General features: G+C 50.4%; 1 protein-coding gene across 4 annotated transcripts in view; it reads right to left on the bottom strand.

The window, feature by feature from the left end:
* Nucleotides 1-6744: 6744 nt before the first annotated feature.
* Nucleotides 6745-24105, bottom strand: part of Tbx4 (T-box transcription factor 4) — a 30892-nt gene continuing 13531 nt past the window's right edge. For 3 of the 4 annotated variants that reach the window (XM_047545327.1, XM_047545330.1, XM_047545326.1), the window contains 6 exons: nt 23656-23775; nt 22070-22217; nt 12468-12620; nt 11433-11521; nt 11095-11330; nt 6745-8786 (listed from right to left, as the gene is read on the bottom strand). In XM_047545327.1, coding sequence (XP_047401283.1) covers nt 8167-8786; nt 11095-11330; nt 11433-11521; nt 12468-12620; nt 22070-22217; nt 23656-23775 — 1366 coding nt within the window. In that variant the 3' untranslated portion in view covers nt 6745-8166. The remainder of the gene's footprint in view (nt 8787-11094; nt 11331-11432; nt 11522-12467; nt 12621-22069; nt 22218-23655; nt 23776-24105) is intronic. The other variant, XM_047545329.1, reaches the window with a different exon arrangement.

Genomic DNA, 24105 nt, shown 5'->3' on the forward strand with positions numbered 1-24105 from the left:
ATTTCTTCTGTGAAGTGTTTGTTCATTTCCTTAGCCCTTCTGTTGATTGGGTTATTTGTATTCTTGGTGTAGAGTTTTTTGAGTTCTTTATAGATTCTGGAAATTGGTGCTCTATCTAAAGTATGAGTGGCAAAGATTTTCTCCCACTCTGTAGGTTCTCTCTTTGCATTGCTGATAGTTTCCTTTGCTGAGAGAAAGCTATTTAGTTTGAATCTATCCCAGTTGTTGATTCTTGCTTTTATTTCTTGTGCTATGGGAGTCCTGTTAAGGAAGTCTGATCCTAAGCTGACATGTTGACTATTTGGACCTACTTTTTCTTCTATAAGATGCAGGGTCTCTGGTCTGATTTCAAGGTCCTTGATCCATTTTGAGTTGATCTCTGACTCAAGTTGCAGCTTGCCCCGTGCATCATCAGTGAGCCAGCACTGGCCTAGAGGAGAGGAGACCAGCCACGTGTGTGTAAGCCAGTTTTGGTTGTTGGTAGAGGGGTAGAAAGAAATGTACCTACAAGAAAGAGCTCAAAGGGACTGAGGACATAGCTCAGTGGCAGAGCACTTGACAAGCATGCATAAGGCCGAGGTTTGATCTTCAGCACTGCAAAAACAACCACCAAAAATATTCCAGTCCTCAACTGGTAAGGAGGAAAGCAGACTTAATGTCTAGCCCAGTCTTTCTCAAATCTAATGCCAGAGGACTTTCGGCAGCTTCCGCAACTGAGCCTCCAAGGATGCTCTGGCAATTGGCACTTTGTTCTAGATCACTCCCAGACCCCAAAGAGCCTCACCTGAGACTCTCAGCCTGATCTGGAACCCACAAACCTGCCTTGGACCCTCAGAAGCAGGAGGTCTCGGACAGCCCTTCCTGACTGCGCCTTTCTGCTGCTGGGTGTGTTTCTGCAAAAGGAACGCAGAAGTGGCTGAAAGGAGCCTGGGCTTGCCGCAGCAGAGATAGGACTAGTACTTTTCACATCCAAATTAGAATGATGTCCCCTAAATGCTACAAAGTATTCACTAGACTGCCTGAAAGAGTCTCCCAGTTCTTTAGACCCAAAGTTAAAAGCTTGAGATCAGAGCACGTAGCGCATCTAGCTGGATGGCTTATCTGCAGGTAGGATGGCATGTGACGTGTCTGCTTGGGTTGTGAGAAAGGTCAGGCAGTGAAGGGACGAAGGAGAAAGGGACACTCTTGCTTCCTGAGCTTGCACCCTCCCTCCTCCAGGCCCAGTGCTAGGTCCTTTTTATAGGGAACCATGTTCAGGGGCTTTTTGTCTTTAATTTGGTTGGGAGTTTTTTCTCTTCTTAAGAGAGTCAGGGCCAGTTGCTTCTTGGTCTCGGTTGATTGTGGTTCTCTTAGAAGAATTTGAAAAAGACAACTTGGAATTTCTGAGGGAAAGACAGGTGTGGGGTTATGGGGGAAAGATGCTAGAAGCAGCCCTGACCTAATACTCTTGGGTCCACGTGCCCCATGGAAGCATGGGTAAAGTCAGCTGTGAGTATGAGCATCACATCCTGGGTACAGGCCCGTCAAGGCAGGAGGATGCTCGAACAGCCTGTGACCCTGGGGATGGCCTGTGAGCCTGAAGATGAGCTGCAGAAGCGCCCTGCTTCCTCGCCACACCCATGGTGGCAGCCACCCCAGGCTGAAAACAGAGACACTCCTATTCTTGAGCAGCTTCACGTCTTCTGCCAGGGCAGTTCTCTGGCTCCACATGTCTGAACCACCCAGACCCAGGGATTTGCCACCATGGCAGGCACTGCCAAGCCTGATGGAAGACAGAAGTACAGCTTTAGGAGGTAGAATCTGTCATTTGGCAAGTGTTAGGGGGTGAGCTGGAGGGAGTGGAAAGAGCCAGCACCAAGATCAGGTTTCCGATTTCAGCCACTGGACATTTGGTCTATGGTACCTTTTACCAAAAGAGAGCGTGAGGGAGGTGGGAGGGGGACTCTGGGTTCAGGATTGAACAGGGTGAGATGGAGGTTCTTCCTTTGCAGTCAGTTCCCATGTCATTAAAGGCACTTTGTAAACATAATTTCAATGACTACTGTTCCAGAATGAGTGTATCATCGTGTACCAATTTACCTTCTGCCCAATTCGGGGCTATTAAAAATAATACCACAATGAGCACTCTAGAGCATTGAGCGTAGTCCACATGGCTGGTCTCGTAAGCAGAAATGACCAGGAGGCAGCCTCAGGAGAGGGAAGTGAGACCAGATTTGAAGTTCATGGGCACCTGTGGGAACAGATAACATCACAAAGGGAGAGTTCTCAATGAGAGGGGAGGCTAAAGCCTCAGACCTCCCCCCAGCAGCAGTACTGAAGGCCTGGGCAGAAGAGGAGGCATCTGGAAAGGAGAGCCAGGGAGTCAAGAGGAAAACAGACAGGGCAAACAGCCCTGAAGCCACCGGTCCACTGGAGTTCCCTGCAACACACGAACCACTTTCTATAGTCACTACTGTTGGTTTTTTTTTTTTTTTTTTTCTGGTACCAGGGATTGAACTCAGGAGCACTTAACCACTGAGCCACATCCTCAGCCCTATTTTGTATTTTATTTACAGACAGGGTCTCACTCAGTTGCTTAGTGTCTCACTTTTGCTGAGTCTGGCTTTGAATTCATGATCCTCCTGCCTCAGCCTCCCAAACTGCTGGGATTACAGGGGTGCGCCTCCACGCCCAGCTACCATTAGCACTGAACATAGTTTCTCTTAGACATTCTTCTTTTTTTTTTTTTCAGGGACTTCTTATAAGCACAATGAATTTTTCTTTTTTCTTTAATTACATCTTTTAATTACAGAAGTGATGCCCGCTATTGCAACAAGTTAAATAAGACAGATGTTTGGGAGAACCATCATAATTAGTTCCTTCTAAATCATCTGCTCCCATCTCACACACACACAAATACACACCATGCATATACACCACACACACTTAAGTGCAGACACACCCAGAGATTTGTGATTTGTTTTGATCCACACACATTACTCAGACTATTTTTTTCACATAATGCACCAGGGATATATGTATTTCATTCTCTTATAAATTGCTATTTAATGATCTATTCTTTGGCTACATCAATTTTTTTTTCATTTCAAATGTTCTTGAGATCATATTCTATATTATGATTCTTTTTTCACTTAATTTTAAATCAATTTCCATGTCATTAAAACATTTGCAAACACAATTTCAATGACTGCAGTTGCAGAATGAGTGCATTATAATTTACTGATTTGCTTTCTGCCAATTTGGGGATAATAATGCCACAATGAACTCTATGGAGCGTTGAGTTATGTCCACATTGCTGGTTATTTTATTTAGGCTATGAACTCTTTTAGAGCTTTTGTTCATGCTACCAAATTTTTTTTTTTCTAGAAAAACTAAAATCTGTTCCAACCAGTAAGGACTGAGAGACTCCCACATCTTTAATGTTTGTTAATCTGCTGGACCAAAGTGGTATATTATCACTTTAATTTGCATTTTTTTAGATTATTAGTGAACTTGGTTTTGTCCAGGTTAATGATTCATCATCTAAAAACTGATCACATGCTCTGGTTAATTCCACTTCTCTTCCTTCACCTCCAACCATCCCAGCCCTGAGGCCTCTTGCCCCAGGAATTTATGCCCCATCCTAGGCTCCAAAGTGCCCCCTTCGCTCCTGGTTCTGCCCCCCTTGCCATTGCTGGCAGCCTCTCCCTTCCCTCTGCTGTGCCACGGCTGGCCTTTCATGGCTGCTATACCTGTGGATGCTCTTTGCTCTGCATCCCTGAGGTCCCTTGCACCAGAGAACAAACCAACCAAGTCCATGCCTAGAATTGTTCTGCAGGCTGCCAGAGGCTGTCATCTGTCTGGGATCAGTGCTGACAGCAGGGGCCCTTACTACTCTGACCTGGGCCCAGCGACGAGCAGGGGCCTAACCTGCACGACCCTCTCATCTTTTCCTTTCTCATTTTTCCTCCTCTCCCCATTATTCTGACTTGGGCTTTAATTTTCACAAATGATACAATTTGGTGGTTGGAATTTCTGCAGGAGAATTTCTGTGATCCTCCAAGCCCTGGGGCCTGTTTGCCCTTGCTGGAGAAGAGGGACCCTGGATGCTCTGCAGACCCCTTCAGGCTGTGGTAACAGGCAGGGGCTGTTTGAGCTGCAGAGTGTAAACCTGGTCCTTCTTAGTGAGACTTCGCAGAAATCCCACTGGAGATTTTGCTGCCCCTGCCCTGTCTACTTTCCTTCATAATGATAAATGGCTGAAAAGAAAACTATCTAATCTCCAAACTGCTGGCTTTTTTTCCTACTCTTTCTTCAAGGAGAGAAGGAAGAACACAAGTCACATAAAACAGAGTCCTTCATCGCCTGCTTCTCAGGAGACAGTTCTTTCTCTTTTCATCCTGGGCCTGTTTCTGATCTGTGATGGGCTCACATTGAAAGCTCCAGTGCAGCCCCCTCTAATCAGCTGCGACAGACGCTGCAGTTTCTTGGGCTGCCCATCGAAATTGAACTGATTACCTGGCCCCTCTGCCATTTTGTTCTGCGCACAATTGCTTAATAGCTGTACCTTGGCTTTCAGTCCCGGCCAGCCTCAGGTTGACTGGTTCCCATTACTCAGGATGGCCAGTGCAAGTTCATCACCTTTACAGGATGTCCCTGATTGATTCCGTATGCCTTGGAGACCTGTAATATATTTGCATAGGGGCTGTTGGGGGAGGGACTGGCAATCGCTAACTGCAGGAGCTGCCCGGTTTCCCTACAGAGCTCGCCATATTTGAATCATTACCAGGACTTCTTGTCAGGACTCTGGCCTCTGCTGACATAAGTGCTAATGAATTTGTAAATTTTTTAAAAACACAAAACAACCCAGCCTGTTCTAACCTTTGCTGTCGCCACCTGCTGCCTGGGTGGGGGGCTGCGAGCAGGAGCCGGGCTTTTCTAGCCTGAGCTTGTGCAGGTCTTTGAAATGACAATCTCTCTTCCCCGCTCCCCACCCCCTTCCCAGGCCCAATGAGCTGGAGAACCTGGGCTTGGAGGGAGACGTCTTTCAAGTGAAATCCTTTGCGCTGGGAACTACTTCAATTAGACAGCAGGGGGAATGTTAACATGCCCTCCGGCCTTTTAAGTGGGTTTTAATTTTATGTTGTAAGATAAGACACTGCAAGGCCAGGCTGCTACTCCTCCGGCAGGCTCCATTAGTGGGGTGAGCCGAGGCCCCTTGACCCTCTGAGGCCCAGCTGAGGCTGGAAGTTGGTTTGGTTTTTTAACAATTTGTCAGTCTGACCCAGCTTCTCTTTTCTTCTCCCCTTTGTTTTTCTAGGCTCTTCTGTTACTAAGGACCATTAGGTGGCTGAGCTACGCTGAGAGGCCTGGCCCTGAGCTGGGAGCAGAGCACTGGAGGCCGCTGGTCCGTGGCCACACAGCTGAACGGTAATCGGCTTCTTTTCCCTTCCCAGGCCGGGCACAGCAGACACTTGTCATGTGGCAGGCTTCTGGCCGATGATGTATGACCTGCTGGTGCTACTGAATGGTGCCCTTTGTTCCAGGAGATCCCATGTGCCCCCTTTTTATTGAGTTGTTGATTCAGAGGGGCAGGAAAGTTCCACAAATCCCACTGCAGGCCCAGCTCTTGCCATGCCCAGGTGGGGCAGCCAGGGGACCTCATGCTTCCCAGAAAGCTGGTAGGAAACTGCAGGCTGCCTCAAAGCAAGATACCCCTTAAGGAGTGGCTTTCTTTACCTCAGACTCAGCCGACTGACTGGGTGACTGGAGAGCTTGGGGACACATATCTAACCCTCTACCTGGGTTCTAGAAGCTGTGGGGTATCCCAGATGGGAGACCGTCTGCAGAAAGAACAGAGCAGGTGTAAGTTAGGGAGAGGCCCCTTCCCTGTCCCTGGGCGAGCTTGGTTAAGTTTTTCTCTGGGATCGGCAGGCCCAAGGTGGGAGCCAACAGCTAAGGGAGGAGGCCTTCCATTCTGCAGGAAGAAGCCCGGCCAGACAGCATCTCAGAGCCACAAAGGAAGGGCTTGGGGAGACAGCTATCCAGGTTGACTTCTTACCCAGCAAGAAATCTCCTCTTCATCCTGATGAGCAGGATGATTAAAGGGCACCTGACCCTTGCCTCCCTCCTCCTGGCTTTCCAGACCAGTTTTCAGTGAAGATGGTAGAAGAGGGTGCACAGCTCAGGGGAAGGAGCCATGTCGAGGAGGGAGACCCCACAGCACCTTCCTACACCTGCTTCTCTTCCAATCTAGTGGGGGTGAAACTGGGCTGCACTTCTCCGTCCTGTGGCCAAGAGAGCTGGCGAAGGAGTGGGCAGGAGGAGGGCTCTGCCGGGGTGAAAGTGGCGGATGAACTCACATCTGGCGACTCCAGGAAGCCCCAGGCTGACTCTAATCTGCTCTTCAGTTCCTTCTCCAAAGCACCTGCATGAGTCCCACCAAGAATTCTCTATTTATGAGACTACTTCCCCAAATTACCAGATTGGGTCAACTGCTAAAAGGTAACAGATTCTTACTGCCTGCCCTGCACTTCTGGGAGTTTTCTGGGCCCCATAACCCAGGGAGAAGCATGAGATCAAAGGTATAGTTGTCTGTGGGTCCTATATTCCTTCACTGTGAGCGCAGAGGCTCCTTGGCACCAATGCTCAGAGGTGCTGAGGGCCCCACCTGGCACTCATGACAAAAGACCAGCAAAAAGAAGACAGTCATTGCCGGGTCAAGAAATGGCAAGTCAATAATAAAGAGTAACCACACACTTCACAGTTGTAAGATGGCTTTATGTTCTGATATGTAAAATAAAATGTCCATGCTATATAACAAAACACTTGAAGTTCCATATCACCTGTTAGCTAATGTGTTTTCTAATAAAGCTTTATCTGTAGTGTGTGTTTATATAATATATATATATATATGTTTTATCTAAACCATTCTTAGTTTTTAACATCAAACATGTAATAAAAATTTAAATAGATGTCTTTCCAAATACCCCCTCCAGCATTCATTTTTATTAAGTTTATTCATTTGTAAAAAAGCAAAGCTGAATTTGACATGTGGCCCGCGTTTGTGAGATATATAATATATATATTTATTTATTTATTTATATAATATATAAATAGCTATTTGACATGCAAAGAGTTTAGTGATTTCCCAAATCTGATTTTGAGTTCACACCAGCCACCGCAATGGTCTGGTGACGTTCAATGCTAAAGATCAGGGCCAAAGACTATGAGATCATCCCACTGCAGAAATGATCTTTGCTCCTCTGAGCTCACTGGCTGAATTTACCAAAAGAAATGACTTTTTGTCAATTATCTCTCTCTCTCTTTTTTTAAATTTTATTTTATTTCTATTGGGCTCTCTTGCTCCAGAGGCACGGATCTTCTGGGAGCAGAATGGGCCCAGGAGTTGCTTGACATCAGCTCTGATACGGCCTCTGGGGGACAATGCCAGGTGAGGTGTGTTTCACAGCTGCTGGCTGCAGGGTGCACAAGGTGCCTGACAGGCCAAGTCTTATACACCAGAAAGAGATTGCATGTTGGGGACCGAGGGGGAAGGGCTTTGCACTTGACAACCAAACCTGAAGGATGACAGAGATGCTATTGGTTATATTTCTCTTCCTGTTGAAGGAAAAGAGAAAAACCCACTTTAAAAATACTCATGAGGTGGCATTTAACACATGGCCCTTTCTGAAAGTCATCCCGTAGACCTGGAGCTCCGGAAGTCAATGCCCAAGCCACTAACTGAGCTGCCAGCTCTACTTCCAAAGCGCACTTTGAGGCTCAGGTAGTCTCACGGAACTCCCAGAAGCCAGAGGAGGAGGCCTTCCACTCCAACAAGATTTGCAGCTCCCCTTGCAAGCCAGGAACTCTGAGGTGTGCACAGAGGCTTCCCGCCCCAGCAAAGAGAATCTCTCCCTGTGGCAGAGACCTCACCACCTGGCCCCTGAGTGAATCAGATTATATTATAAAAAACTCTAAATAACTCAAATATTTTTTGTGTGTCATGGCCTCAGCTGTGTGTCAGAAGATGGATGCGGATGCTCTCCAAATACATCCATGCATGCACAAGCACGTATGCCCACGCACCCTCTGAAATACCTTCCTGCGTTTCTTGGTAGTGCAGGCCACCCACAGCGGCTAATACTGGATTGATAAGGTCCTGGGGCTGTCAAGGAGACACGGGAGTCATCCATCAGTCCAGGTCTCTACAGTCCCCATTCCTGAATGATACTGTAAGGAGGATTCCCGGGTCAAGGAGAAGCTCTGAGAGTAGAGAAACTCATTGGCAGCATTCAGGTGTGGAGAGGGTGGCTTGCGCTCACACACCGCGGGGAGACCTCGCTCTCTTGGGAATGAGGCAGCGGGTCCCCGCTCCCGGACCTGAGATTGTGAGAGCTGATTGTAGACACTGAAGTGGGCGTTTCCCGGCGGCTGGGAGCTCTGGGCGGAGATGGTGGGCAGCCGAGGCATCATGGTGGTGGCAGTGAAGTGCGTGGGGAAGGGCTGGTAAGGCACAGTCTCCATTGTCTGAACGCTGTAGCTGGTGTACGGGGACACCGAAGTCCACATGTTGCAGCTCAGTGGAGGCGGGGGCAAGTCCTCCACCCCAGACACCCCGGCAATCTCAGGCCCTGAACCTGAGTACATACAGGCTTCTCGGGGGGTCACCTCACTGCAATAGGAGGGGCTCAGCATCTGTTGGTCATAGGGAGGTGGGGAGCGGAAATAGTGATCCTCCCCCACCGAAGAGGGAGCTTCTAGATAGGACCGTTTGCAGGGCAAGTCCAGGTGGCGGGCGCTGTCTGCTGGAAGACAAAGAAAACGGTCAGGAAGAGTCATTTCCACCAGTCTAGGGCCCTTGTCACTCAGTGCCTGCCCCTGCCCCACATTGCCATGGCACTCCCAGAACCACTTTAATCAGCTGCAGCTTTTATAAGGTGGCAGCAGCCAAGACGTGGTCAGATTATGGAGCCTACTCAAAGGCCGTGGGGGACACCACATCACTGGACACTGAGTGATGTGCTAAGCCAGGCAGCACACAGCTTTGATCCTTTGCCAGCCTGACTCTGGGGATGGGAAGAGGCCCCGATGTGCACCGGCATTCTTAGACAAGGCCGGCCCTGGCCAGGGAAAGGCAAGGCAATTGCCAGGCCAAACCAGGCCCAGAGACCACATCTGTCTGAACCAGCCAGAAATGAAGGCCACAATGTTTCTGCCTCAATCCTCAACTCCTAAGGGGGGCCTCAGTAAGCCAAGGCCAGTGGCAGGCAAGTTTCTGTGTTTTTAGAAGAGGAAGTTAACCCTACTGCGTTCGCAGAAGAGAAGACCCATCTCACAGATCCCAGCACGACAACATCTACATAATCAAGGATCCAGTCGGCAAGGTGGCCCAACACCTGTCATCCCAGCGACTTGGAAGCCTCAGGCAGGAGAATTGCAAGTTTGAGGCTGTGGCAACTTAGTGAGACCCTGTCTCAAAATTTAAAAATTTCAAAAGGGCTGGGGATGTGGCTCAGCGGTAGAGCACCCCTGAGTCCAATCACCAGAAGGAAAAAAGAAGAAGAAATAGGGCGATAACAGCTGAAAAGGGTGACATAATTTTCAGGCTAAGTTGATACTCTAGAGAAAGATGACATCAGATGCCACAAATCATGTCTAGGAAGGGCTGAATTCTCTGGAATGACATGTTCTCCCCTGGGATCCTGGGATGACCCAGGCCTGAGGGCTGGAGTAGTGACCTACTCAACAAATTGAAGAACACTTCCCTCGCTTATCTTGGCTCCCACCTCCTGTCTTCTCTAGGGATTCATTCTGGCAGCTGTGTGTACACAGGGCAGGGGGGCCTGGCAGGGGGGTGATTGCAAAGCCTGCACTCAGCTCGCCCTGTGGCCTTTCTGAGGGCCCCTTACCTACCCAGGGGAAACCTGCTCCTTCACTTACCCTCATCCATCCCTCCGCTCCCTCTCCTCGCCAAAGTCCTCCTTTCTCCTTGGACTAAGCTCCTGGACTTGGGAGGCGGCCTAGTCACTCTAGGTCAGGAATGAGCAATGGGCCAGACAGTAAATACTTCAGGCTTTGTAGACCATACAGTATGTGTCACAATAACTCCACTCTACTGTTGTCCCAGGAAAGCCGCAGAGTTGAGGCAACATGTAAATACACCAGTACGGCTGTGTTCCAGTGAAGCTTCAGTGGATACTAAAAGTATGAATTTCATATCGTGTTCGCTTATCATGAAATAATCTTTTGACTTCTTTCGACTTTTTAAAAAGGTAAAGACCACAGTGTCACAGTGTACAGGCAACAGGCTGCACTTTGTCTAAGGTCCACAGTCTGCCAACCCCAACCCTAGGTCCCTGAGGTCAATGGGACTCGTGCAGGGAATACTTAAGAGTTCTGCCGGGCTAGTCCCTAAGAGTGGAACTGAGAGAACATTCTGGATGGCAAGCAAAGTCCCCCACGACTCATACCCAAGAGAAAGTAAGCGGCCTGGTGAGGTGTCCTGGAAGAGTCACACTAACATCGTGGCTCTATCCATGGCGAGAGTGAGGCCTAGAGCTCCAGTACTCTGGTTCCCAGTTCAGGGCTCTGCTTCAGGAAGAAGCCTGGAACCCAGAGTGCAGCTCGGCTGACTGGCCCTCAATCTGCCTCACAGCTGCTCCCTGCGGCTCCCAAGCAGCCTGTGCAGATCCCAGCAGGGTGAGATGGAGAGCTGCACCCACAGGACTGCAGGGTCTCCCTGCTCCCAGGTTCAGGCTGTTTTCACAAATAACAGCCCTAGTCCAAGAACCCACGGCCTGGGAAGCTCCAGGTTCCTCCTGTGCTTCCAGGCAAGGACCCACTCGCTGTGTATCTTCTGCCCACCCCACTGGAGGCTCCCACAGCAGTGACTGCAAAGCACCTGGAACTGGGCAGAGGACCAGCATCTGGGGACACCAAGGCCACAAGCTGTCTGAGGATCCTGAAGGCTGCATGAAGGTGAGAACCAGAATTCCTGTGCAAGGAATGGTGGCCCTGAGGTTGGCCGTGGTCCCTAGCCCTCAGGCTGGCTCCCATGTACAGTGGGACACCCCTACCCCTGCCCCTGGAGGGCTTCTGGCTCAGGAGCGCTACCTCGTCTCTTGAGGCAGTGGTAGAAGAGGCTCGAGTCCCTCTGTGGGGGGAAGGTGTTGAGGGGCAGGTCCTGTGGTTCAGCCGCAGCGAACTGCATGTGGGCCCCGTTTTCATACTGGAAGTGCTGCAGCGCCTGGTGGGCACCGTGCAGGGGGCTGACGTCGGGCTTGGCCGAGAGCTGGCTGGAGACGAGCCTCTGCCTCATGATGCTTTTGGAAATCACAGGATACTCTTTGCTGGAGGGGTGGGGAGCACAGGTGGAGAGATAGGAAGAGAGTGAAGATGCTTTGAGGGTTACCCAGTCTGCCCACCCCATCCCAGGGCTGGGGCAGCCCCACCTCTGTAGCCGGGCCACACGCAGGTCACTGTCGTCACTGCCCCGGAATCCCTTGGCAAAAGGGTTGTTCTCAATTTTCAGCTGTGTGATCTGTCAGGAGAGGACACACAGTAGAGTCGCTGGGAGGAGAGAGGACTAGGCTGGCCCGTGGCCCTCCTCCCCCAGCCCAGGCACAATGATCACTCAGACAGCCTCTGGGGAAGTCACACGGCCTGTCCTAAGCCAGCTGGGAGTCACACGGGGTCCCACTTGGCCTTGCCAGTCACGCGTAGCTTGTCCCTGGCTCTCCTCCACTCAACTTCTTCTGGTCCCTCTTTCTCCTGCACCACCTGGCTACAGTCCCTCATATGTCTCTCTTGGGTCCCTGTAACAGCCTCCCAGTAGGCTTCTTGCACCCAGCACCCTGCCTAGTGCAACTGCCACATCAGGTCCCGAGTGATTGCTCTAAATGCAAATCTGACTTTGTCACTCTTCTGCCACCACAGCCTATGGCTCTTCTACAGTGGGCTTCTCTGCGCCTGGCCAGTGAGAAGCCCTCTGAGAAGGGCGAGAAGGGCAGAGGCAGAGGCAGGAGAGTGGCCCATTCAGGACCTGCAGGGCGATGCTAGGGCGGGTTGGGAGGCAGGCCTAGAATCCTACCTTTGGATGTACCTGGAGGAAGAAGATTATAGGATAAAGGGCCTGACACTCAAACCACACACGGCTCCACGCTCTGGATTTTCAGTTCCCGGCTGTGGGCTCTGGCCTTCCCTAGCTCCTCACTTTGGCTGAGCAGCTCCAGCCAGCAGAAACCGGCCATGCTGCCTTCTGCACTTCCTTCATCCCCCAAATACAAAGACCATGCATGATTCCTTTGTGCTAGAGATTTGTGTCTAGTCTTTTCTGTTCATCGCCGGATTTCCTCACTGTTCTGAGGGACGTGGTGGGTTTCTGAGGTCCCCCACCTGGGTCTGCCTCAGCCTCAGTGGGTCTCTCTGTGGCAGTGGCGGATGCACTGGATGTGTTACTGGTGGGGCCTTCGGGACTGTGGCTGTACCTTGTGATTCTGGTAGGAGGTCACAGAGATGAAGGAGGTTTCTGGGAACACGTGGGTGCAGAAGGCTGTGTTTTTGGAGCCAAAAGCATTGTTCTCATCGGCCTTAACGATGTGTAGCCGCGGCTGGTACTTGTGCATGGAATTGAGGATGATCTGAAAGAAAAGGGTCCCGTTGTGAGCTCTGGTCCTCACCTTGTGGTCCTTGACCTTGTTCAGCTGGCCCAGGGCCGGCTTTCCTCCTCCTAAAAGCCTAGGATCTGGGGCCTAACCACAAGCACTGAGCCTGGACAGGTCCTGAAGCTCCCAGTGAAAAGCAGCCCCAAGCCCACTCCACAGTCCCACTTAGCCTCCCTGCCCCAGCACTAGCACCTGCTCCCAGGACCTCCCTGGTGTCCTTCACGGTTTAAAAGCCTGTGAGTTCAGCACAGTGCAGGAGGGGGAATTCTGAGTTGTAAGGAAAAGTTCAGGGTGTTGCTGACTTCACTGTGTGACCTCAGATAGGTCAGTCACTCGACTACTCTGAGCCTCATTTTTATATCTGTAAAATGGGGTCGTAGTATATAACTTACCTCCCTCTAATGTCTCCCTCCACACTGACTTCCCAACCCTTCCTGCATGTGACCTTGACCTTGACCTTGGAGGCAGCACTTGGCTGCCTCCTCTCACTTTGTTGGCAACAAAGGCAGCTTCAGAACCCAAGGGTTTTCAGGATGGAGGAGAAGGGAGAAGCTGAGGAAGATGTCCTACTTTGTTTTCATCACATCGCTCATTTGGGCAAACATTTCTCAGCATTCACAGAAGCCTGCTGGGACATCAACCCATCCTGCCCCCAGACCTGCCCAAGAGTTCCCAGTACCAAGAGAGTAAAGGAGCCAAGTTCCTGAAATAATGCCAAAGGCCCCAGGCACCCAAGCGCCATGGACCAGGGGAGGTAGGTCACCCCAGCGGGACAAAGCTTAGCAAAGTGCCCAGGAGGCTCAGCCACTGAAGCCCCAAAATCACACACAGTAGTTGCTGCTCCAAACCTGCTTCACTCGGCGGTGCCCCACGGTAGCGACTGCATCATGTGCCATTAAAATGTATTTTTTATCGTTGACATTTGCCAGACGCCCTCCTCATGGGAGGCAGGACCAGGAATTTGGGGCATTTTATCAGCACCGCTACATCGGTTAACCCTCTGGTTTCTGTGCTGGCCAGGTTGGCCTTCAGGTCCTACAGCCCTCTGAGCTCCTTTCTTTCTGCCTGGCTGCCCCTTCCCTGGGTTGGCTCTGCTGGCTCCCACCCTTCCAGGTTCCCAGAGGCCAGGCTTGTGGCTGCAGCTTAGTGCAAGATTTAACCCTTTGTTGACCAGAGTGCCAAGAGAAAGGCCAGAGTCAGACTCTTCATTGGCAAGTTTTGGCTGAAGTCCAGGAGGGCTCTATGCTCATCCTGCTTAGAGGCTGGGACAGCCCACGGAGCAGGCTGAGGACATGGGTGGGCCAGGGCTGGCTGCAGACGCTGGCCTTCCCCAGGCTCCTCAGTTTGGCTTGGCAGCTCTGGTCAGCAGGAATCAGCCTTTCTGCCTTCTCTACTAGCCACCACTCCTCAGTGACAAACCTGTAGACCCTCTTGGGGTGAGCATAGAGCTTCCTAAATCCCAAACCAGATCCTGTAGCTGGGGCCTGTCCAATGAGAAACTCAGAGTAAGACTGAAGACCTAAGTGTTATGGAGGGAGGCCTGACATCTGTCTTTTTCCAGGAGCCTATATGGGAGGAGTTGGCTCCCAGTCCTTGCAGGTTACTCTGTCACCCTGCACTATTCACCAAACTGCAGAATCCCACAAAGGACCTAAGTTCCCTGAAGACCCAGAAGCTGAACACCTGGGAGGTGGCCTAGGTGTCTCCAGGAACACCCAGATTCCTGCCTCTGCACCTCTGCACGTGCAGTTCCTCTGCTGTGCTTTCTTCTTCTCTCAATCTCTCACCTTCTAGGGCCATCTCTCTTCCAGGAAGGCCCAACCCATCTGGGAAGGCTTCCCAGATCGTAGGGCCTGCTCCCAACTCCCCGTTCAGGAACTTCTTCCCCATGCGTTGTCTACCTGGCTGCTTCCCACTTCTTCTGGTCCCTTCAGTTGAATTACAGACTCCTCCAGAGAAAGAGCTGTATCTTTTATTCCTGTTTGCACCTCCAGGTTCCTTGGCCCCAACACAGGATCTAGGCGGGGTTGCAGGAGTCAGAAGATTTAGGCCATGACTGCAAAGCCTCGTGGGAAATGTCAGCAAGCCCCTCCCTTCTGCTCTTTACTTCGCTCACTAGAAACGAGATAATCTCTAAGGCATCCTTCGGGTCAAAAATTGAGATTGAACACGTGCACAGACAATCCTGTGAGCACTCCCAGGCCAAGCTCCCCCATGCAGGACCAGTGTCTGGACGTTCTGGCTCTCCTAGGCGGGTGGCCAAAGGGAGAATAAGGACAGTGGGCTGACAAAATTCCCAAACAGAGGGCACAGGCACCAACACTTCAGTGAGGTTGTGCAGGACCCTTAGGACTGATGGCAGAAGCCACCTTGCCCCTGTGACAGCCAGGCAGTCACAAGTCCTCTCAGTCTAGTCAAAGTCCTAGGCATTGCCATCAACTCCCCTTCTCCTCGGTGCCACTCTCCTCCAGGTCCACTCAGCGACCAAGTCCTGGGAGCCTATGAGATAGCCCCTGTTCCCTCTGGGCACCCTGGTCCAGGCCTGTCTCTGCCTGAGCTGCTGTGACAGCCTCCTCTCCACCCCATCTGCTGTTTCTCCATCTTCACCTGCTACCTCCTACTTAGAACCTTCTGGAGATTCCAGAGAAACGACCCCTTGCTTGAGAGCAGGCCCTTCGTATCCCCTCCCCTCACCCCAAGCCTCCCACTGGCTCTCCTGCCAGTACTCAGGGTTCAATAGATGCCTTAGTTTCAGAATGCCACCTTCAGTGGGTCCCTCTTGCCCCATGGAATACAGGCCCCTGAGACGAACACTCTGATGAGGGATGCAGAGGCTGCCAAACACGCCTCCTTGGGAGGGAATCAGACTGGCTGGCAGGGAAGCCTGGGAAAAGAGGAACTGCCAGCCCTACCAGAACCAGCTGGGAGCAACAAGGGGCATGCCATCAGCCACAGAGAAGGCAAGAAGATCCAGAAGCCTCTGTGGATCTCTGTTCAGCAGCTGCAAGTCCTGAGCAGACTTTCCCCTTCAGCCCTTGAGCTCCCGAGCTGTAAAGCGGAGGCTTGGACTAAGTGGTCCCCAATACACTGCCCAACTCTGATGGTCTGGAATCCAGGACAGGTGTCTAGAAGAAAGTCCCGCCCGCTGAACCAATGCAAATGTAAACTTGAACCCTAGTCCCATTGGCCTCAGAGAATGTGAAACCAACTGGATGACGCACACACCTGGCTTTGCTTGGAAGTTCCTCAGGCTCCACGTTAAACTGCTTTGCCAGAGTCTCACATTTATATTTGTAGCAGAGGATGTGGGGCCAAATGGGCCAGCCACGTCAACAAAGCCACTACATGGCTGGGCCCGTCATCATCATTGTTTTACAGAAATGGGATTCATTATGTTCTGGCCATAATTCAGGAGCCTGTTCTATTTTAACAATTGCAATAGCGCCAAACATTCATCTCAAGAGCTCGGCATAGCGTGCTTAGCCACGGAGATCCAGATTTATCTCCATTAGAGTCACAGAACATTAGGGCATGGAGAGGCAGATGATAGAGATCATTCTAGTCCAGCTCCCTAATTGCACAGATGAGGAACAGAAGGTCTGGGGTGGGAACATGACTTGCCCAAGGACACACAGCTGGTTGGAGACAGAGTCCTGAGCAGCTTCCAAATGGCTTTTGAAAGGGTGCATGCTGCTCTCAACAAGCTCAGTAACCAGCGATAAGTGTCAATCAAACACTGTAAGAGATACACACCCACCAGGCCCTATCATCCCAGCCACACAACAGTGAGGCAATGTCGCTTGGGTACATATTAAAACCAGATTCAGCTGGTTGTTGTGGTGCACACTTGTAATCCCAGCAGCTCAGGAGGCTGAGAGAGAAGGATAGTAAATTTGAGGCCAGCCTCAGCAACTTAGAGACCCCCCCTCAAAATTAAAAAAAAAGGGGGGGGGAGGGAAGGGGGATGTGGCTCAGTGGTAAAAAAATCTCCAGGTTCAATCCCAGTACCCGCCCCGCCCCTGAAAAAAGCCATATGCACTCTACATCATAATTTACTTTCTAAGACTACCTTCTCCATCATCTTCTTATCCTCCCCAGCCCTGCAGCAAAGAGGTCAGAAGAGAAACAGGATCTACAGCTTAAAAAGAAAAACAAAACACACAAAAAAACTGAGACCCATAAAGGTAAGCAACAGATGTAAGGAAAAGCTAAACTAGAACTGAGTCAGGGAGTCCTTTAGTCCACTCATGAGGCCTTGGTCAGACAGGTCTTCAGCCTCAATCCCAGGGTAGCAACCCTGGGGTTCCCCAGAGCGCTCAAAACCACCGCCATGACTGCCCAGATTCACTGAGCATATCCCAGGTGCCAGGATCAGTGCTAGGGATTTCAGGGACATCAACTAATTAATCTTCACAACATCCTTGCATGTTGATCCTGGGTATCGTCACTTTAATAGACAAGGGACTGAGCACCAGAGAGGAGAAGGCATTTATTTACCCCACACCAGAAAAACAGCTGAAGCAGGGTCAGAATCAGCACAAATTTCCAAGCCTGCACTCTTCTCCTCACCTGACCAGGGAGGGTGGGCCTGATCTGGAGTTCTGTAGCTCTGAGAGCCCAGGCGAGGGCTTGGCACAGTGTCAGGGCTCAGCGAATGCAGGAAACGCGGGCAAAAAAAAAAAAAAAAAAAAAAAAAAAAAAATGGAAGGAGAGAGATCCATAGCTGTGAGTCCCCACTGGCAAGTTAACAGCACAGCTTCGGGGGACAGCAGTCCCTGGCAGAGGAAGTGCTCCTCTGTCTAAACACCACCCCTGTAGCAGCTCACTTACTGTCTTCCGGCACCCACTGGTTTTCCAGACCCGATGCTAAGCACTCTGACCCGGTGGTGAGAAAAACCTTGTGGTTTATTATCTAAGGAGGAAGTCACACAGTCATCCAAAAATAAAACAAAAATAAATGGTAAGAAAATGTAGTGGAAGAGAAAGTGCATTTATAATGGTGATGCACAAGATAACATACCTAACGAGAAACACGTAGGACCTCAAGAAGGACAGCTGAATACACTCTGAAGGACAAAAGGACGACTTCAGCAGAGAGAAGGACGTTCCTATCAACCCTCCCAGAGTAAACAACTAGCCCAAGAGCCGACCTCATTCACAACAAAGGACATAACACTGAAATTGATATCCATGTTTCCCTACCAAACTGGCAAAAATCCAAAAGTGTGCCCTCCCACCCTGTTGGTAAGACCACAGTGATGGTGAGAATACACATCAGGAAAAATCTTAGGGAGGGCGAGTTGGTAACATTTCCAAAATTTCAAATCCAAATGCCCTTTGAACAGGCAATTCATTGCACAAATATGCTTGGCAGAGTGCAAAATAATGTATGTCCAAGTTTAATCCAAAGAGGGAAATAGAAAAACACCTAACTTCTTCCATAAGGACTGGAACTACCATGAGATAAAGCTTCATGGAACCACCATGGGACAAAGCTGAATGTGGCTGTGCTAAAGGAAGAAGGAAGCTCTTTACGGATGGAATGATCTTCGAGACATGCTTACAGAGCAAGGAGCAAAAGCTTTGGTATAGTACAGTACCTTCTGTGCATAAAAGAGGGGTTTGGGGGCTATATATTCTGCCTGTAGGTACACAGAAAATGCCAAACACAAATTAATAACAGTGGTTACCTAGTGGTAACAAAAAACCTGGAGGGAGGAGGAACAAGTAGAGGGAGACATCACACTGAAAAACATATTTTTAATTGTGATTTATTTTTAAACCATGTATTTCCCATTCAAAAATCAATTTAAAAAAAATATTTGTTACTTTTAAAATTTTTCTAGTTGTAGATGGACACGAGACCTTTTTTTTTTATATTTTTTATTTATTTGTCTTTATGTGGTGCTGGGGATGAACTGAGGGCTTCACATGTGCTAGGCAAGTGCTCTACCACTGAGTACAACCCCAGTCCCTCAAAAATCAATTTTAAAGATGCAAATAAGCATTAAATTACATCTCTGTTAAGTATGATGAAAAGGTGCTTAATGCTCTGAGAGCATGGAATGGGGACCCTGAGTCTCCTCACTGAAGAATTGGCATTTGAACTTGGATCCCAAGGTTTAGGAGGCAGTAACTAGGTGAAGAGGGTGGGAAGATCATCCCAGGTTCGTGGGAGGCAGGTCGGTCAGTCAGAATCCAGGCGTGTCTTTTAGGAGCATTTGGTCATGTGTTTCAAAGGGTCCCTGTTCTAGGCCCCACCTGCCACCAAGGACCAGCTCCAAGCCCAAGCCCTCACCTGGACCCTGGGCCCTTCCTTAGACAATTAAGAAAAACAGCATATAGAGGGAGGGAGTCTTGGAAGATTCAGAAACAAGTCAACTATGGCTGCCCTACACCTCCCACAACCAAACTCTCTTATCCTGAAGTTTTTATTAAGAGCCGGTAGATACATGGGTCTCTCAGACACCCACAGGCTGAGGAAATGGGCTGAGTTGGATCTCCAAGCTGAAGGACACTGAGTTCACCTGGCAGACCCCAGGATGCTACCACAACCACGGGAACTGGTTCTCCACTTTACTAGGACTGTGGCAGTGCCAGCTCACACCTGGGGCTGGCCCCTTTCTCAGGAAGAGATCCCAATCCCGGTAAACTGCCAACAGATGGCAGCTGCTAAAGCTCCTGGGATACTACAAGGATCCCAGAGGAAAGTCCAAAGAGACTCTTCTGGAGAAAGTTCCTTGAGGTCTGGAAGCTTTTAGGGAAAACTAAAAATGTGGAGGTGAGCCGTACGAAGGAAGGGCATGTTTAAGACAAGGTCACGGTACAAGATGGCTCTCTCCCAGACTCCTGCACTGAGAAACCAAGAAAGATTTCTTCCTCCCCCTTCCGTGGGAGCTCACGGAACAGAAAGGCAAGGTCCTCAGGGTTGCTTTGCGCTGAGGAAGTTTGTGGCCCTCCATAGCCCTTGTCTTGTTGGCCAGAGATTGCTCCCTCTTCAGGGATGCTCCAAATAGCTGAAGATAAGACAGCTAGAGCCCTGGGTCAAGAAAGGTGTGAGACCAGAAAGCAGAAAGATCAGATCAGAGCACTGCTCCCTTCTACTCAGCTCCGGAGACAATCTCCTCAATTCTCATGTCCACAGCACAGGGGGTACTGTAGCCAATAAACTGCAGGTGCCGGGTAAATGTGGGGAGGAAGAGAAAAGAGAAGTCCTGCATCCCATCCCTCAGGAGAGAAAACTAAGTTAAAATGTGTAAAATCTCTATTGCCAAAGGGGTGAGCCCTGGGCAGGTACAGCCAGGGACACCTCCGGCTTTATGAGCATGACAAGCAGCCCCCCTGGCCCAGACTTAAGAGCACATACAGGGTTATCACACACCCCTAGGGAACCAGGTGGAACCACCGAGGAGGTAAGACAGGCTGGGGAAACCTACTGCTGGACTCTAAAGGCCAGATCTCTCTCCTACTTCCTAAAAAAAAAAGGCCTGGGTTTTCAACCCTGGACTCCCTTCCCTCCAGCTTTCTTCAGGGGGCCAGGGAGGTGGAAGGTCCTCGAAGCATCCCTGCAGCTGGGAACCCTGAAAACAAGCTGATTCCAAAATCCTCTCCAGAGGCTTGATCCCGAGGTACTCCCGGCCACCCGAACAGGCAGTTCCTGCCAAGCTCTGGACTTACCCACGGTCTGTCCCATGGGGTTGCATGTGCCTGCATCTCGGGTGCCTGCTGCCACTGCAGAGACCACCCCCCCCCAACCTTTTGGGACTCGTGCCACAACCTGGCCAAGCAGAGGAGGTCAGGCAGGAGTCAACTGGGAGCAAATTCCTGGCCACAATGGAGCCCAGAAAGATCCAAGAAGCCCCTTTCCTCTCATTTTAAAGGCCCTACTGCTCTGGAAGGTTGGGACTTGGCTGACCCTTCCACTGGACATCTGCACCCTGCGTGGCAAAGCCCATTATAAAGACTTGTAAAACACAGGGCCTTAGGTGTGATCCTTATCCCCACAGAGACCTGTGAAACAGGTAAGTCAGGAGTTAATCAGGTTAAGTAGGCATTCTCCTGGTAGCTTACTCAAACATCACCAATGATGGAGAACTGAACACCAAGAAATTAAAACTAGGAACTACTTACCAGTTACCCACTTAATCAGAAATGAAGCGCTGCCGGCATTTTCCAAGAGGAACTACCGTTCACAGAATCCCAATTTGCACACAGATCCCCAGAGACAGAACTGAGGCATAAAAGAGGGACATACCTGCATACATCCCACCTGCCACCCTCACCCTGAGTGTGATGAGTGCAGCACTATGTCCCACAGCCTCTCCCGCCCCTCGCTCCACCACGCCCCTGCCCTGCACTTCCAGAGTAACCTCAGGAGTCCAGAGAGGCAGGCCTGAGTCCTGGCAGAAAATACCAGCTCTCAGGCTTCTGTTTGCCACACACTTGAGCTCAAAATTTCCACATAAAATGCTCTTTTTTGTGGGTCTGCCAGGGCCAGAAGGGGAAAGAATGAGCTTGGGCAGCCTGGATGGGACGTCAATAGCAGCATCCCAGGGGCTTCAGAATCCTTTCATGAGAGCCAGATCCCAGGCAAGCCAGGCAGGAGTCCACCCAGGAGCCAGAGAAGCCTCCCTTCGGAGGCCAGGCAGCTCTCAGGCCGGACACCCAGCACGCACCAAAGAGGAGCTTCAGAATTCAGTCCCAAAAAGTTTACTTGCCTTATGTCACACCCCAGCAAGAACAGATCTGGGGACACTGAAGCTGAGAGATCCGACCCATCGAACCAAGATCATCATCATCATATTTGCTATTTATTTAGAGTCTCATATCTGCAAGGTGATTCCAGAATGTTCTCTCATTTAAGCTTCACTCCCCATGGCCATCTCCATCATTTCTTTTTTCTTTCTTTCTCTTTTCCTCCCTCCTTCCTTGCCCTTCCTTCCTTCCTCCCTCCCTCTCTCCCTCTCTCCCTTCCTTCCTTCCTTCCTTCCTTCCTTCCTTTCTTCTTTCTTCTTCTCTTCCTCCTGCCCCAGCCCCGTCATTCTGGGGTTTGAGCCCAGACACACTCTACCAGTGAGTTACATCCCAAGGCCTTTGCATTTTAATTTTTAAAATTTTGAGACAGGGTTGCTATGGTGGGCCTTGAATTTGCAGTCCTCCTGCCTTGGCCTCCAGAGTTGCTAGAATGACACCACACCCGGTTTCCATGTCTATTCTGTAAACAAGGAAACGGAGGCTCAAAAGGGTTGATATCTTTTCCAGAGTCATCAGGCAGTCAGTGGGAGGGGGCTGTGTTCCTTCCACAAACCGGCCTGTAGCAATAAGGCCTGTGGCGGGATCCTGAGAGTCAATTCCCCACATCCCTGTCCCACCCCCAACGCTGTCCCTGGACCAGCCTCCCAAGGCCAGGCAGTCCTGGTTCTTACGTGGCCAAAGGGGTCCAGGTGGTTGTTTGTCAACTTCAGCTTCTGGAAAGAGACCAACTGCCGCATCCAATGGGCCCCAGTGGCAGGAGAATCTGGGTGGACATAGAGCCTTCCTGGCATGGCGGGCTCAGCCTTCCCGGCCACCATCCTGCCAACAGAGCAGACAGAGTGGCAGCAGCTGATTACTAGGGGTCTAGTGAAGTCCAGATGCCCCATCCCCTCTGAGAGCAAACCCCCAAAACAGCTGCTGTTCCCAGCCGATGTCAATTGAGGACTTTGGAGTAGGAACAAGGATGGGGGAGAGAGTGCTAAGGAAGAGAAGGAAGAACACTTTTTGACCTCTTTTACTTCACTGTAGCACAGAGAGAGATGATGAGGAAACGTGAGAATTCAGATGAAGGATCAAGGTTAATCACAAAGATACCGTGGGAAAATTTAGGTACTTGTGTGTGTGACATTTATAATTTATTTTCCTTTATGCAATGCTGGGGATTGAACCCAGGCCTCGCACGTGCTAGGTAAGCGGTTTACCACTGAGCTACATTCACAGCTATTTTTATATCTTATTTTGAGACAGGGTCTCACTAAGTCGCTGAGGCTCACCTTGAACTTGGAATGCCCCTGCCCCAGCTTTCCGAGTCACTTGGATTTTAGGTGTGTGCCACCGTGCCCAGCTTATGTTCATAATTTTTAAATGTTATAAACTGTACTAGCTGGAGGGAACTTCTCAAAGGGCCTAGCCAACTTTTAAATTGCTTACCCCAAAAAACAATGCCAAGAAATTAATTAGTAGCTGGCTCTCAGCCAGAGTCTGCTGTGAATTCTAATCTAGGCTAAAGAGAAAAGAAACAGAAATGTTGCCCTGGCCAGGATCTGGCTACCAAATCCTGCCTCTCAACTGGATCTCTGCCAGTCTCCTACCCCATGGTGGAGCCCAGCCCTCTGGCCAGCTGCACTCTCCTTGAGCGAGCCCTGCTCTGAGCTCCAGAGGCAGAGAGCACTAAGCTCATGCAAAGTAGCCTGCACTGACTGATGTACCTGGCTGTCCCCAGTGGTCTGGCTCCTCCACCTGCCTATTTCCCAGGCCCTTGCAAAGAGTCCTCCCATCAGACTTCCACTAGCAGCTTTATTCAGTCTGAAGGTGGACATACTCTATAGCCAGACAAAAGAGGACACGAGTGGACAAACAGAAGAGAGCCACTGCCAGCCAGGCATGAACCCCAAGTATTAAAGAACCCCAAGAAAAAGGTTCCCATCCTCCTCTCCAGTGAAATACTGACAGAGGCTGAATCTTCCACATTAGTGTTTTTCCCATCACCTAAAAACATAGTCATCAAGTCTTGATTGTGCCTGCAAGGAGAGCATGAACCCCAGAAATCCACAAACACCTAACGCTGCCGCTATTTTCAGTTGGAGCCCCACCTGGGCAGGTGTGCAAACACCGGCAGCCCTCCCTGGCCTCTACAGCAGGCAGACTTGAGGCGTGGCTCTGGGCAATAACTTGGAGTAGTGGGGGGATCCCTGGACCGATGTTGTCAGGGTAAGTGGGAAGGGAAGTTGAGGGAAGATAGTCCCAGGCCTCTTACCATTTGTTGTCACAGAACTTGTAGCGGTGGTCATCTGCAGGGACGATGTCAATCAGCAGGATGTACTTGGTCTTGGGGTTCATGCCTGTGACTTTTACTTTGTAGCTGGGGAACATCCTCCTGGGGGGAGTCAAGGGTTGAGACAGAGCATGGACAGAGCACCAGGAGAGATGGTACAGACTGAGCCAGGGCAGACAGTGCCCTTTTAGCAAGAGATGGTGGCCCTTATGGTAGTTATGTGGCACCTGAGCCCCCACAGCAATCAGCCTGTGTCCAGGAAGACAATTGACATGGTATCCCAAATTCCCCTCTCTGCTCAAGTCCCCTAAGACTGGGGCCCAGTGTCTGTGAGCCACTGAAGCAGAGACCCTGGTCAGGTTTGTGAGAGATTTTAACACCAAACTGGTATGCTAGCTTGTACATAGGGTGCCAGAACACATGACCCAAAAG

The sequence above is a fragment of the Sciurus carolinensis genome, chromosome 3 (genome assembly GCF_902686445.1).
Source record: "Sciurus carolinensis chromosome 3, mSciCar1.2, whole genome shotgun sequence".
Taxonomy (NCBI): Eukaryota; Metazoa; Chordata; class Mammalia; order Rodentia; family Sciuridae; genus Sciurus; species Sciurus carolinensis.